The sequence below is a fragment of the Cyphomyrmex costatus genome, unplaced genomic scaffold, assembly GCF_001594065.2.
Source record: "Cyphomyrmex costatus isolate MS0001 unplaced genomic scaffold, Ccosl1.0 scaffold120, whole genome shotgun sequence".
Taxonomy (NCBI): Eukaryota; Metazoa; Arthropoda; class Insecta; order Hymenoptera; family Formicidae; genus Cyphomyrmex; species Cyphomyrmex costatus.
In genome coordinates, this window is record NW_017275174.1 from 1,117,421 (window position 1) to 1,131,072 (window position 13,652).

The 13,652-nt window shown below is 32.8% G+C and overlaps 1 protein-coding gene across 1 annotated transcript; it reads right to left on the reverse strand.

Annotated features, from left to right (window-relative positions):
• Positions 1 to 5,803: 5,803 nt before the first annotated feature.
• LOC108778792 (esterase E4) lies at positions 5,804 to 12,222 on the reverse strand. The gene is made up of 9 exons (XM_018546072.1): positions 11,989 to 12,222; positions 11,202 to 11,342; positions 10,647 to 10,809; positions 9,018 to 9,484; positions 8,761 to 8,929; positions 8,286 to 8,461; positions 8,083 to 8,227; positions 7,113 to 7,254; positions 5,804 to 6,665 (listed from the first exon to the last, which is right to left on the reverse strand). Exons 1-9 carry the CDS (start codon positions 12,220 to 12,222, stop codon positions 6,383 to 6,385), a joined length of 1,920 nt encoding a protein of 639 aa, XP_018401574.1. The 3' UTR covers positions 5,804 to 6,382.
• Positions 12,223 to 13,652: the final 1,430 nt, after the last annotated feature.

The following is a 13,652-nucleotide window of genomic DNA, read 5'->3' on the forward strand; positions in this document are numbered from 1 at the left end:
GACGACAGTATCATGAAGTCATGAAGAACGATAGAGCGTGCGGGCTTCCTATTGTTGGATACGTAACGAGGGACAATTTTTGTAGTGGCGAACAATATGTCGCATTAACGTATTGTGCTAGCGCGACCAGCTGATGCTGTCACGCGACACGCCGGTATCGCAATTCGCGACGCTCTGCGATTTGCATCTTGTGAAAAGGCGAATTCCCGCGTATTTGAGCCATGGAATCTAGGACATTTTTATCGCCGTTACCCGCGCAATTTTGAAGCGAAATAAGTCGTGCGTTCCAAGCAAAGCACCAAGTCACGTAAAAAATTATTTTTTACATAACAATAAATTAAATTGCGAAATTTTAAAGGTTGCTTTGTGGATTAACTAAATATACTATTGAACGAAATAATATACATTTTAAATATTAAGTTTTTAGTAATATATATAATACAATTTAAAATATATAAATTCTTTCTTCATAAAAATTTAATAACAAATTTATTTAGAACAATATTATTAAGAGTTTAATATAAATATAATAATTTAATGTAATAATTGTTGTCATTTCGTTCAATAATTGGATCATGTTTTATTATCTGCTACATTCAAGTGTTTTTTAGATTTATATAATTCTATAATTAATTCTATTATTTTTTGACCGACAAAATCAATAATTTCATATGTATATTAATTTCTTTTGAATACTACTAATTAAATAACAATCAATAATAACAGAATTGATCGTACTTTTTATTAGTTCAGTCATTAGGGTGTACCTTATCAGAAAAATTATATAACACGTATATATTAAAAATTGAAATTTAGAATTTTAATGACGTTTCGCTGGGTTTGCGGTATATATAAAGGGATATTCAAAATTAGCAGACACTGCGTCGTCAAGCCCAAAGTTCTCCAGTGCCGACAAACGTCCGGTTTTGCAGGAAATTGGCACTTCGGTAGATTGGTTCGAATTCCAATGAATTCGAAGGCACCTACGCGCTTCCTCTTGCGCGCTATGTACACTTTCAGCTCGGAACCGCTCCGAAAACAATCATTCAGCCACCGCGCAAATAGGAACGGGCAGTCCACTGATCTCTTTGGGAGCCTATTTACCTATGCAAATCGTCAATCGACGGCGTTTCCCTGTCATCGTTCTTTATCATCGATATTCATTTCAAGGCGAATATACACGGCTCGCTTGCGGCACGAAAAAGAAATGTATTACAAATCATTTGTCGTTAACGTGAACGATCCTACACATCGAATGAGCTCGACTGTCTCGGCTGTACGTTTATTTTTAATTCTTCGTTTACGTGCCAGAGCCATTCTCACGATATCTCCGGCGAACTCGAAAAAAACACATTTTGTCCGCGTGTCCGTTTCTCCCTTCCTGCCACGTTACTGGAATCCTCCTACGTTCGCTCGCACAACGCCCTTTACCTCAAACGTTAGTGCATTTTTTACGTCAAAGCGCGTTTTTCATACGCACGTGACCGGGAGCACAAAAACAGACTGGAAATGCGCTCGTGGCCGCGTGTGTTTCCCTGCAAGTATTGTCGTCGGAGACCGCGACAAAGGCTGAAATTACAATTTAAGCTCGGCGCCGGAACGCGCGGAAAAGTGTGTCCCGGGAGATAATTCGTGCTCGAGATAATAGCATTTTCGTCCTGTTCCGCTTGTGAACAATGGCGCCTTTTAACGTGAATAAACAGATCAAGTGCCTTGCAAATTCTACGGTCTTAATGTGAACGATGAAAACATTTTTCTACTAAGAGGAGTATCAAGTTTATGTGGAGGAGTATCAATTTTATAAGCTAACTCTCTTACACTCATATAATTTATGTTTGGATTAAAATAAAAATGAAGAACGAGAAAAAGAGAAAAAAGATAGATAGATAATAGATGAAGGCGGTTTTTATTCTTATTTTGGGCAAGCTCTTTGAAAATATAGAAGTAAAAAAACGTAGAAATAAATAAAGAGTAATAAAATTAAAATATACAAATAACAAAAATAATACAAATAAAATATGAAAAATAAAAGCTTCAAATTATACAAAAGTAAAGGAAGAAAACAAAGATAGTGATAATGGATAAAAATAAAAAGTCGAAGAAAGAGGGAGAGAGAAAGATAAAGGCGTTTATTATTATTGTAGCAAGCCTTTAAGAATGTAATAGTAAATAAAAAGAAAAGTGAAAGAACATAAATGTAATAAATAGCAAAAACAATATAAATAAAATGCAAATGTTTGTATATTATACCTATTGAAAGAAACAGTAAACTACATAAAAGCAAAAAAAATACAGAATGTATAGATAGTGAGTAGTGGATATAAATAAAAAGTCAAAGGAAGAAAGAGAAAAAGAGAGAGAGATAATTATTAAATTCTTACTTATTTTTTAAAATTTATTGATACATCAAATGTACCTTCACGTTTCGATAAATGCGATATTTGCGCGGAATTCTCATTGTGCGCGATAGGTCCGCGGATTTTGAATATCGCATTAGCGCGAGGTATTTCGCGAATCTAATTTTGAAGCCACGAAACGGCACAGCTTCGCAGTCGCGAACGCCGTTAGCAGAACTCTATTCATTAGCAATGAGGAAAGTGGATTAAGCATCGACTGTCTCGAACTTATAAAGGACACTGTCTCAGTTTAATACGCGCAACGGAATCCTATTTCGGATACGGAGAACACCATTGTTGGCCAAATTATTTCAATATGAATTATACGTCATTCTGTTATACTTGTCCGTTAAATATATAAACGAATTATAAAGAAGGAATTCCCTGTTAAATTGCGAAAGCATTCGGTTTCACGTAAATAAGCTTCTTTCTCTCTCTCTCTCTCTCTCTCTCTATATATATATATATATTTTAATTCGTCCACTTTTGTACAAAGTTAACGCTCGCAGGCGGTAAAAGTTGACGTTTCTACCTGCGTTTCTACATACGTGACTTTAATAGCTTTTAGTTTCGCTACCTTCCAGCCCAAGGTGTAACAATATTATCTTTGCATGTCATTTCAATTGGCGCGGTCACGTGTAGTTTAAAACGATAGGAATTTGGTCGCTTAGCGATTCCCTACAGTTATCCTGTCGTTAATTAGTTTCGCGCTTTGGGCAGAATTAAATGTCAAATTACAAATCAACCGACTTAAAGCCGAACGCCTATAGAAAACTGATGAGAGATAAGCTCGGAAGAAATACTATTTTTTTTAAGTTAAAAAAATAGTTTTTTTCCTTTTTCTAAAACTTAATCTTTTGCGTTGTGTCACTTTTAAAGGAACGATTTTTTCGAAGGCTTTCTATTTATATCGTATATATTGTATGTATAATAACATAGTTTTCGCGACATGGAGCCAATCGCGATATTAATACAATATATGGTTCTCCATTAATTAGTCGTTCGCGATTTCAAAAGCATGAAGGCGCGTTTTTAATTAATTTCCTGCCTCTGTATCGACAGCCAAGAGCTTCGTGTTTGCGTTTCCGCTGCTTTGGATATATAAGAGACGGCGCGCCGGCAAATATTTGCGCAAACGTTGATGAAAATATGTGGCATTTGAATAAGGTGGCTGGCGAGAAAGACAAGCGCGTCGGCGCATCGCGTTGCATCGTTCTTGTAATAACGAAATATTGCCGGAACGACATTGTCCGGCTAAAATTTAATATATAACATTCTCGGTCTGTGTTATTCGCACTTGATTACCAAATATTTTTTCTCGTCAATTTTATGCTCGCTATTTAAATTTTCAGTTGCAAACGAAACAAGAATAACAATGTTTGAAAAACACCAATTAATATAAATAAAAAATACATACGCGTAATAATTTGTATAATATATATTAATTATTCTGCATTAAAAACGGGTTTGCTGAAGTATAATATATACAAATTCAGCTACACATATAGATTTGAAGATAATTTTCAAAGATTATTAAAATTATTATATGTTAAATTATTAAAAATTTTCTCGAACAATTAAAATAATTATATGAAACGCTCAAGCATCGATGACAAGACAGAAAATTTTAACATTTTAGCAATCAGTTTGAGTATTTTACATATTATTTTGATTTGTCCCACAAAATTATTTTATATTTCTACCTAGCTAAACTTTTAGGTACTCGAGCAAAACTATTTTTTCTATATGGTAGTGTTAAAAGGATTCTCCGTGGAAAACTATAAATTACGCATCAGAATATATTGCATCCGAACTCGTCGTACTTATCTCGCTGCGTCACAGTGAGGTTTACAGAAGACGAAAGCCGTACGATAATCCAAGTAGAGTCCCACAGATCTCGCGGATTTACATGGCTGTTAGCACTTTTCATCCTTAAGAGAGGCACGACACGATATGGTCTCGCCGGTGGTACTCCGAGGGCGACGGCACGGTGTTTGTCTTCGTTTCATCGTCGTTGCATAATCATTGCTCGAGAGGACGTCTGATCCTTTCTTTCTCTCTCCTCACGCCGTCATCTCACCCTCGCTCGTTCGCCTTCGCGGCGCGACGTACGGCGGCGAGTTCCTCCCGCGATACATCCGGAAACGGAATGAAAAACGGAAAGAAGACAAACAGCGGCTGCCTAGGGCGGATGATTAATTTCCCTAAGCGCACTCGCGCGCCCAGGTTCGCCGGGGAAACTGAAAGCTGCATATTTTATATGCGCGTTAACTCGTCGCGTGGCGAACTTAATTTCCAGCGAATTTCATTATGCCTTTCGTTTATTAGGCTCTCTTTAATGCGACGACCGCCGTACCGACCGTCGGGGACTTTTGATGACGTGAATCTTGACTGTAATTGCAAGCGGAAACGCGAATGACTCTCGGGAATAGTCGTGATTTGTGCTCGTATGAGAATAATAAAAATGTGCATAATAAAAATGGAGAAGACGACAGAGAAAAAGACAGTATTATGGTCAGCATAAATGTACTGTTCTTAATATCTTTGCTATTAGGTGGTGAATTCTAGTGATTACGGAATTATTTGCTTAATAGTTCGCCGTTATACTATATGACTCCCGTATAAAGCAAATTTTTCTGTAATTAGATTGTTAACCTAATGTCTATAACTCTCTCCCGATCTAGGAAATCCATACATATAGTCACTGATATATGGAATTTACATTTTAACGCCAGATCCAAACGGTACTAATAGTCAAAAATCTTTTAATCATCTCACAGGAGTTATTTTCAGCTCCTTAAACGCGAAACATCGCGTATGTAGGCACAGATGGGATTGAATCCAGATCAATCGTACCCAGCGGTAAATCACTCGACACACACCTCTAGTTTTAAATTTAAAGTTCAAAGAAGCAATGTGATTAGCTTAACTTAACTTAAACCTTAACAGGTATTCGTAGATTTAGTGAATCTGGAATTTTCTTCAACTACGTCATGAATAATTGTTTATAACAAATGTTTTTCATAGCTTTACATCATTTTAAGTTACACAATCTTACTCTTCGAACTTTGACCTTTAAAACGCGAAAAAATTCTTTCAATCATATTAACTTTAAGCAAAAATACGTTAAAGTACATTAGACCCGCGAATATCAGTTAAGGAAATTTCAGAGTAAACACCGATTAGGATTAATACTGTCATAAATAATTAATTTTTAAATATGCAATTTTTCTTTTCTCTCTCCTGAAAATTGTATACTTTTAACTTATAGATATTACTTTTCTTGCAAGAGTGCGATATATTTTTAACATATTGTGTGTGAAATATGATTTTACGCGTATACTTAAATATAACGCGTATTTAATTGAGAATTTTAATAATCCGGATTAGGGGATTAGGTGCGAGCTTGCACCTGAACATGTATTTACACAGTCAAATTCAGAACTTTTTATTTATGTATCTTTAGAAACTTTATCGATACTATTAACAACTGTATCGTTCTCGTACCGCGAGAGAGATAAGCGTCAGGTAGTAAACGAAACAGCTTCGCTCCGTGTTTATTAGCATCGTTACTTTTTACTGACGCTGATAAAAGTAGCTTCCGTGGAAAGTGCATCGAACTTTAAATATATCTTGAACCACAAAAAAACGAATCATATGTATTCTATCCATATTTTTCTGTGATGAATTCATATTTGCTCTATATTTATATCTACGTTTGGCGCTCTTAAATAATATTTTATCAACTAACAGGTAGAATATGTATATTTCACAATAAATATTTTCATAATTTACGTATAAAACGCTGTCTATTTATATTCGCATATTTTTCTCTTTGCATTTATACCACAAGCAATTTTGACGTATAATTGGTTTGAACTGTCCAAGTGGAAAAATTTAAATAACGTACGCGTGACAAGGTGCGTGGGAATAACTGCTTAATATCAGTTTTACAGCTTATTTTCAAGTATAGATCGTAATTTTGTTCACATATAAATGAAAATTATCACTAATGATGCAAGCTGAACTGTTAACCTATGATCGATTGCGTTAGCGTTACCGGTAATGTTTTCCGGTGGTTCGCTGACAAACACGTCGTTCGTCGATTCCGCCGATTCGTTGATCATCAGTTTCTCCCAAAATTCCATTCTGTTAGACAGGAAATCGGTTTGCACCACAGTTTCCGGCAATCTGTCAATCCCGAATCTCATGAACTGATGATGATCGCGGTAGTTAGGCCATGCGGGGATCAGCCGTGCTTTTGGGATTCTGTACATATGTAATAAACATTACAATCGTTAAGAATATCCGGTCGTCGTTGTATAGAACAGAATTTCCTAGTGATTTAATATTCCTATCGGATTTGAAAGGATAACAGATTATGTAACGTGCGGAAATAGAACGGTATGATGAATTGAGCGTATTATATGTTCGAAGAACTCTAGTTTTTGAAAAATTACAATTGAAATAATTATCTTATTAATCTTTTAGAATTTGTTTGTTACCGATTTTCTCGATAAGATTTGTGTGCAAAAAAATTAAACATTATATTACCACAAATATCTTTCACAAAGACATTTGCAAATGATAATAACAGTAAAATGATAATGATAAAAAAAAAAAAGAAAAAGTTATAATAATACTGATGGCAATGATAATAATAATCGTGATAGGAGTTATGAGTAATTATATTATATAATTATTAATTTTATTTACCCATTTGTCACGAAACTTGCCCACATCTCTGTCATGATGTTAATCATGGTAATATCGTTCCCCGTATTGTATAATAGCATATTTTTGTATTTATTATTCAATATAGGAAATAAATAGTTTAATTCATCGCCATGCGAAACACCTAAAGGAATAAATTATTAATTTAAAATCACGTAAATGTCTACTTAATCTTCGATTGCGGAAAACAGTCGATATAATTAATGATGAAGGATCGCTCGGATTCTTTTTTTACTACTTTTTTCAATATAAATATTTTTATTGTTATATTTAATGTATTTAGAAATAGTGAGTATTTAAAATGGTTACTTTTAATTATTTATTTTGTTTACTGACAAGTTATAGGAAATATAAAGTTCGAATTTCGAGAGATATCTCATATATCTTTTATTAAGCGTTAATATCAATCTTAATCTTATTTTTTAATTTTGTAATAAAAAAATATTTTATATTTGTATTAATATCAGCTCTTATTAAAATTTTTGTGTTGAATTTTTAATATATTTATGTGTTAATTTAATATAATGTGATTGTATTATTTGAATGTATTGTACTAAATTAATATTTAATCATTCTTCGCGTTAAAATAATAGAATTTATAAATAAGTGAACAAATCATATAAAAATATCATTGTTTCAAAATTGTAAATTGTGAGATAAATAAATAAAATAAATAATAATAAATAATAAATGTATACATGTGTTAACTTAATATATCATAAATGTTAATTTTACTGAAGAAGTATGCTTTTACAATTTGCTTCCAAATTATGTCAAAGTACTTTTGTGTTAATTTTGTATGTATTTTACATATGTATTTTCTGACATATTTATCTTGTGTTAAATTAACACAAAAATTTGGATGGACTGTTTGGGATGTATGAAATGCATTAAATCTAACATAAATTTTCCAACTGCGTATGGAAGTTTTAATTGTATACAAATGACGTACCATAAGAAACCGGGATGCCCGAAGAGAAGGTGTGCGAAAATGTGCCTTCATATGCGAAGAGGGAAAAGTAAATGCTAGTATTTCCTAGTTTCGACTGATATTGTAAGGCTTGAATCACCGGCCATGTCATAAAATCACTGAACATCTAAAGAAATGATCTTCATTGTTAAACATTTCTCACACCTATTTATCCTAGAACTTACCTCTGTAATATTATGCATAAGACCCAACATCACATTTCCGTTAAAATAAAAATCTTCTATTGCGGAAGCGAAAACACTAGTGTTGGAAATTACTTCGTGACACTCCATGAAGTAAGGCAAATATTCTTCGAAATTCTTCATTAATTCATCCTCGGTCTCGGGATTTGTAAATAATTCTGAAACGAATACGAATGGATACGGATATTGTCGGTCTTTTTTCTTCGCATTAAAATTTAGTTAAAAATTTAGAAATAATTTTTTTCATTAAAACAAACGTCAAGTGCCTAATGTCTGCTCAAAAATTTCAATTTTAATTAATATAAAGTTAATTAATGTAATATTAATAATAATTGTAATTATATTTCTTCCATCTCGGAAAATTATCCGACGCCGTTAATTAATTTGCACGAGAACTTAATTAGGTATTATTCTAGCAAGTAATAACGGGAAAATCCGTTATTACTTGTAAAAGTACCGATTGTCTTCACTAAACCCTCGTCCTTCGTGACTTGCATTATCGCCGGTATATCGCGAAACATTCCGGCCTTTATCATTTTCATTGGGTGCATAGTTACAATGGCGTCCTCCGAGTTATCCTCCAATGTAGGACCAAAGTTACACCACGGATGTGATCTCCAAACAGACTAACATAAAATAATACAAAACTACATTAGATACAAAAAATTAGAACATACCAATATTCCTATATAAGACTCTATTGACGGCACTTACGAAATAATACGTCATTGCTTCTAATTTCTTCGCATCGATCGTTCTCATGCATTTTAATATCTCTTCGTCGTTTTTCACTTTATAACCCAGATACAAGACGTCTTCTGCAGTCGGATCGAAGATGAGTGTTTCATTCGGTGTAATTATGTTATCATCTTTTTTCAACCGGCAGCCGGCAAGTTTTGCCAATTTCAGACCTACTTGTCTATATCTTCTTCGAGGATGAATATTGCTTGCATGTAAAATTGAACTGCCTAGCAAAATGTATCTGTGAAAAAGTCTTTTGGTCTTCTCTGAGAGAGCAAGAATATGAGTCGCCGCTGCACCGGAACTGTGCCCCATAAGGGTCACCGATTCAGGATTCCCTTCGAAGCTGTGGATATTTTCTTGTATCCATTCGAGAGCCATTTTTATATCTTTAAGACCGTAATTACCTGGGGCGACTTCGTTCGTTGTGCTAAAAAACCCTAAGTAATTCGAACTCGTCGCGTTATTGTGTATTGTAATAAGACTTGTGTCATCTAATTTAATACACAGAAAAATGAGTATTTTTGCTGAAGTATCTTAAAATTTAGCTATATAAAAATTTGAAAATTTTATGGAATACTACACTGTTCGAGAAAAAATAACTTTATTCAAACAATCAAAACAAGACTAATTATTTTCTTTAGTTTTTTTGGTACTGAATATGAATTAATTTTCCGAATTGCTCCATCACATAAATTTTTAGAAATTTGCTGTTAAATTGTAGTTAATTTACAAAAAAACTATTTTCACATTATATGCTATTTTGTCAATATAATTATGATATGTTGAATGCTGGAGAAGTTTTATTGAAATTTAAATTACATGTGTTGTTAGGACTTTTAATCCTCAACAAGAAAAATAATTTAATTGAACCCTTAAAATAATTATACAGGAAATTTAAGAGTATGATGAGTAATGCTGCAAAAAGTTTTGACAATTTTAGCAATCAGCTCGAGCATTCTACATAATTAGTAGCACTTCAACAAAAAAACTATTATGATGAGACTAATCATTTCCTGTAGTTTCTTGGCCGCTAAAATTCAAATTAATGAAAAATCTCTATATATAAAAATTTTTGTAACAATCTACACATTTTTTAAATTTTAGCACTTTCCATATTGAATCCATTTTAAACTTGTTAATTTTGACACTGGATTCGTATTCAATGGCCTAGAAACCTTAAAGTTTAAATAATCATAATTGAAGGCTATTTTTAATAAATCGTTATTAACTTAGTTTATTGCAGCTTTTTCGCAATAGACTCCATGTTTAACCATGCATATTTGACTAACTATATAACTAACGCTAAAAAATCTTTTTGAGGACTAAAAGTCCTAGTAACATTTTTAATTTTTGATTGTAATAAAACTTCTACAGCACGTCACATATCATAGTTATAATATGACAAAATACGAGACAATTTTTATTTGTAACTTTAAACTGCAAATTTCTCAAAATTATGGAGCAATTTAAAATCGGATTTGTATTAAGCGTCCAAAAAACTATAGGAAATAACTACTCGTACGTAGGAAATTCAAGCATGATGAGCAATGCAGCAAAAGATTTTGACATTCTAGCAATCAAAACTTCTTTTTTTCTTACCTAAAACAGAAAGTCGATAATTCAACGTGACGAGGATTATATTCTGTTCCAACAAATAATCTGGCGCATACAAATTGCTATCGCTACTTCCTATCATATAAAAACCCCCATGCACAAAGACTAAAACCGGTAGTTTCGTGCCTTTCTGCTGGTTGTCTGAAATCTATAAAGTTTTTAAATAAAATTACAGAATAACAAAATCGTTATCTATAAATAAACGGAAAAACGAAATATTTGATAATAATCATTGTGCTAACGTGAAAACCGCTAAATATCGCATCAACAACATAACCTTGATTCGTTTAAGTTTAATTAAGCCTCGTTAGACCTCGCAGTCTAATTGAGTTCATTTACGTTTGTTCTTGAAACATTGTAATTTTCTATTTGCTTTGAAATTTTGGCAAAACTATAAAAATAGCAAACGATTTTAACTATTTACTTGAATATGAAGATATTCGTCCACTATGAGATTTTTATTATTGCACATTCTATTTATTATTATTATTATTATTATTATTATTGAGCGATAATATTTGTGTGCAATGTTTCACTTACGTAGGGAATGAAGATGTTCAAATAAAGGCAATCCTCGCTACCGATAACTTTGGAGGTTTTCATGTCAGTTTGAATGCATTTTGGTCCATCGTTTGTAGCGTTGCGAATTTTCGTCCACGTATGATTCCATCGTTGCGGGCTCTGACAAAATATTACATAATCCAACCATATTGCTAATTAATGTCGCGTTCACACGGAGCGTAAACTATGATGAATGTGATTTATGTTTTTGTAATCAGTCAAGTAGTTTTATTTCTTGCTGAAAAGCGTAAATTTTCACACTTGATAACGAAATGACTTGCTGAAGGTTGTGCGGTTATCAGTTTAATTTTCATACACAAAATTATAAATATTTATCAAAATAAAAAAAAATAACAAAAAAACGGTGATAACTTAGATACTAAATGTTAAATTATACTCAATTTGAGTTGTTTTTAATAATTTCCGTAGATCAATACTATTTCTATCCAACATGTCATTAATTAATTAAAACAATGGAATTAAATAATTTACAAATGTATTAAACTTGATTCAAATTAAATTGATTTATCAAGTATATGTATATACGTTAATATGTTGTTTACTTTGAAACTAACTACAGAAATACATAAGTCACGTTCGTGATTCACGTTTTGTTTCAATTAAAGATGTAGGTATAAAATATTATTTTTACAATTATTTGCAAGATCCACAAATGAGTTTGTCCTTATATATTATTAAAGAATAAAGAATAAATTAAATTAAATTAAATTAAATTATATCGCATGTGTTCTCAAACAATACGCACCCTAAATCTCAAATCGCCCACTGGGGGCAGAGCGTACGGTATCCCGAGAAAATTTGCGACTGTCCGATCGCGTATTGTCCTGCTCAACTTGCCGTGAAACAAGCCCCATTTCGTGTTGACGAGAAGTCGATTTTGGGAATCCATGAACAAACCATCGACGAGAATGAGCAGGAACATGAAAACGCATATGCATCGCCAAATCCTTCCGTTCAACCGAAGACGCAGCGACGACATGTTACAGCATGCGAGAGATTCACTTTATTCCGTATTTGTCGCGAGGGATGCTGCGCATATCATGTGCATATAACGACTGAAATGCAGCATAACTTCACTGGCACAACTGTGAGGCTGTTTTATCGCGAACCGCCACGTGATACGGACGCAATACGTTTAATTCCTATGATAGTGACGAAACAAGCCGAGCGACTTTACAACGTTGTTTAAGTATGGAGTTTATGGTAGATCAACACAAGAATAGATATCATGCGATTTTTTTACATAAAGATTAAATTGAGGTCTCACAGTCATCAAATTCTGTAAAAAGTATTCAAGGAACATTTAGATTTTTAGATAAATAAAACGCAGTTTATATATAATATATCGTTACATACGTTTACATGCCGTTGTAAATGTGTCGTGCGATAAATTTTGATAACGATTCGCATATTATTAAAAACAATTTGTGTGTCGCAAAAATGAGCTTAATTGCAAACGAAATTAAGTCATTTTGCATTAGCGAATGATTTTATCAGATTCGCTGCGCTATTAAACTTATCTTCGTTGAATATTAACAATTTTGGACTTAAGAAATTACTAATACTCAATAAAGATAAGTTAAACATGCTTTCTAAATCTTTCAAAGTAAAATCTCACTCTTAAAAATAGAAAATTGAACCAATCTTGAAACAAGAGTGGCTCAATTTTCACTTTTTAAAGGAGATTTTTTATTTTAGAAAATTTAGACAGTGAAGAAATAAAGAGAGAGAGAGAGGGAGAGTCACACTAATATTATATAATTTATATAAAATCGTCAAATGCACGAATTGATAAGAATGTCAATTTAATTTCATGAAATTAAAGCATACAAAATGGATCAACAAAATGTATTGTAAATATAATACTAATGCACATTTAATTATTTTTTTTTTAGTTTGTGCCTCGAAAAGTAGGAAAGTCTCTGTTTTTCATAGGAAGTGATTGAATATTCCGTCCTCACCCCGCCGTCTTTACATCATTTATTCACCAGAAGGATCTCTATCAACCGTGACGTATTATTAAGCGAGGGGTAATGCGGCTTTTGGCGGAGCTTAGCTACATACTGTACATTATTATAGATGAGCAACTTAACCCGGGTTACTCGTAACCATTCCATTATTCAACACGTTGCATTTTAGCTCTCTGCCATGGTACTACATACTTCACAATGTCAACAATCGCGCAGGGTTATTTGAAACTCGAAATGCAAACCACTTCGCAGGAGCTGCAGTGAAGTAAAGTAATAACTTAAAACAGCGCGTACAAAAAATTGCAGCAAAAAATCTAACGTAATGATGACGATCTTTTTAAGGACTTTGAAGATTCGACACGAATCTATAATTTTCCTAATTCTCTGATACACTAATATTTTCTTAAATTAAAAAAATATTTTTTAAGTTATTTTATTT

Coding starts and splice junctions, on each gene's coding strand:
- LOC108778792 (XM_018546072.1), bottom strand. CDS start 12,222: ATGTCGTCGCTGCGTCTTCGGTTGAACGGAAGGATTTGGCGATGCATA. Junction 11,343..11,988: donor TGGGCGATTTGAGATTTAGG/GTGCGTATTGTT, acceptor ATATTTTGTCAG/AGCCCGCAACGATGGAATCA. Junction 8,930..9,017: donor AAGCAATGACGTATTATTTC/GTAAGTGCCGTC, acceptor ATTTTATGTTAG/TCTGTTTGGAGATCACATCC.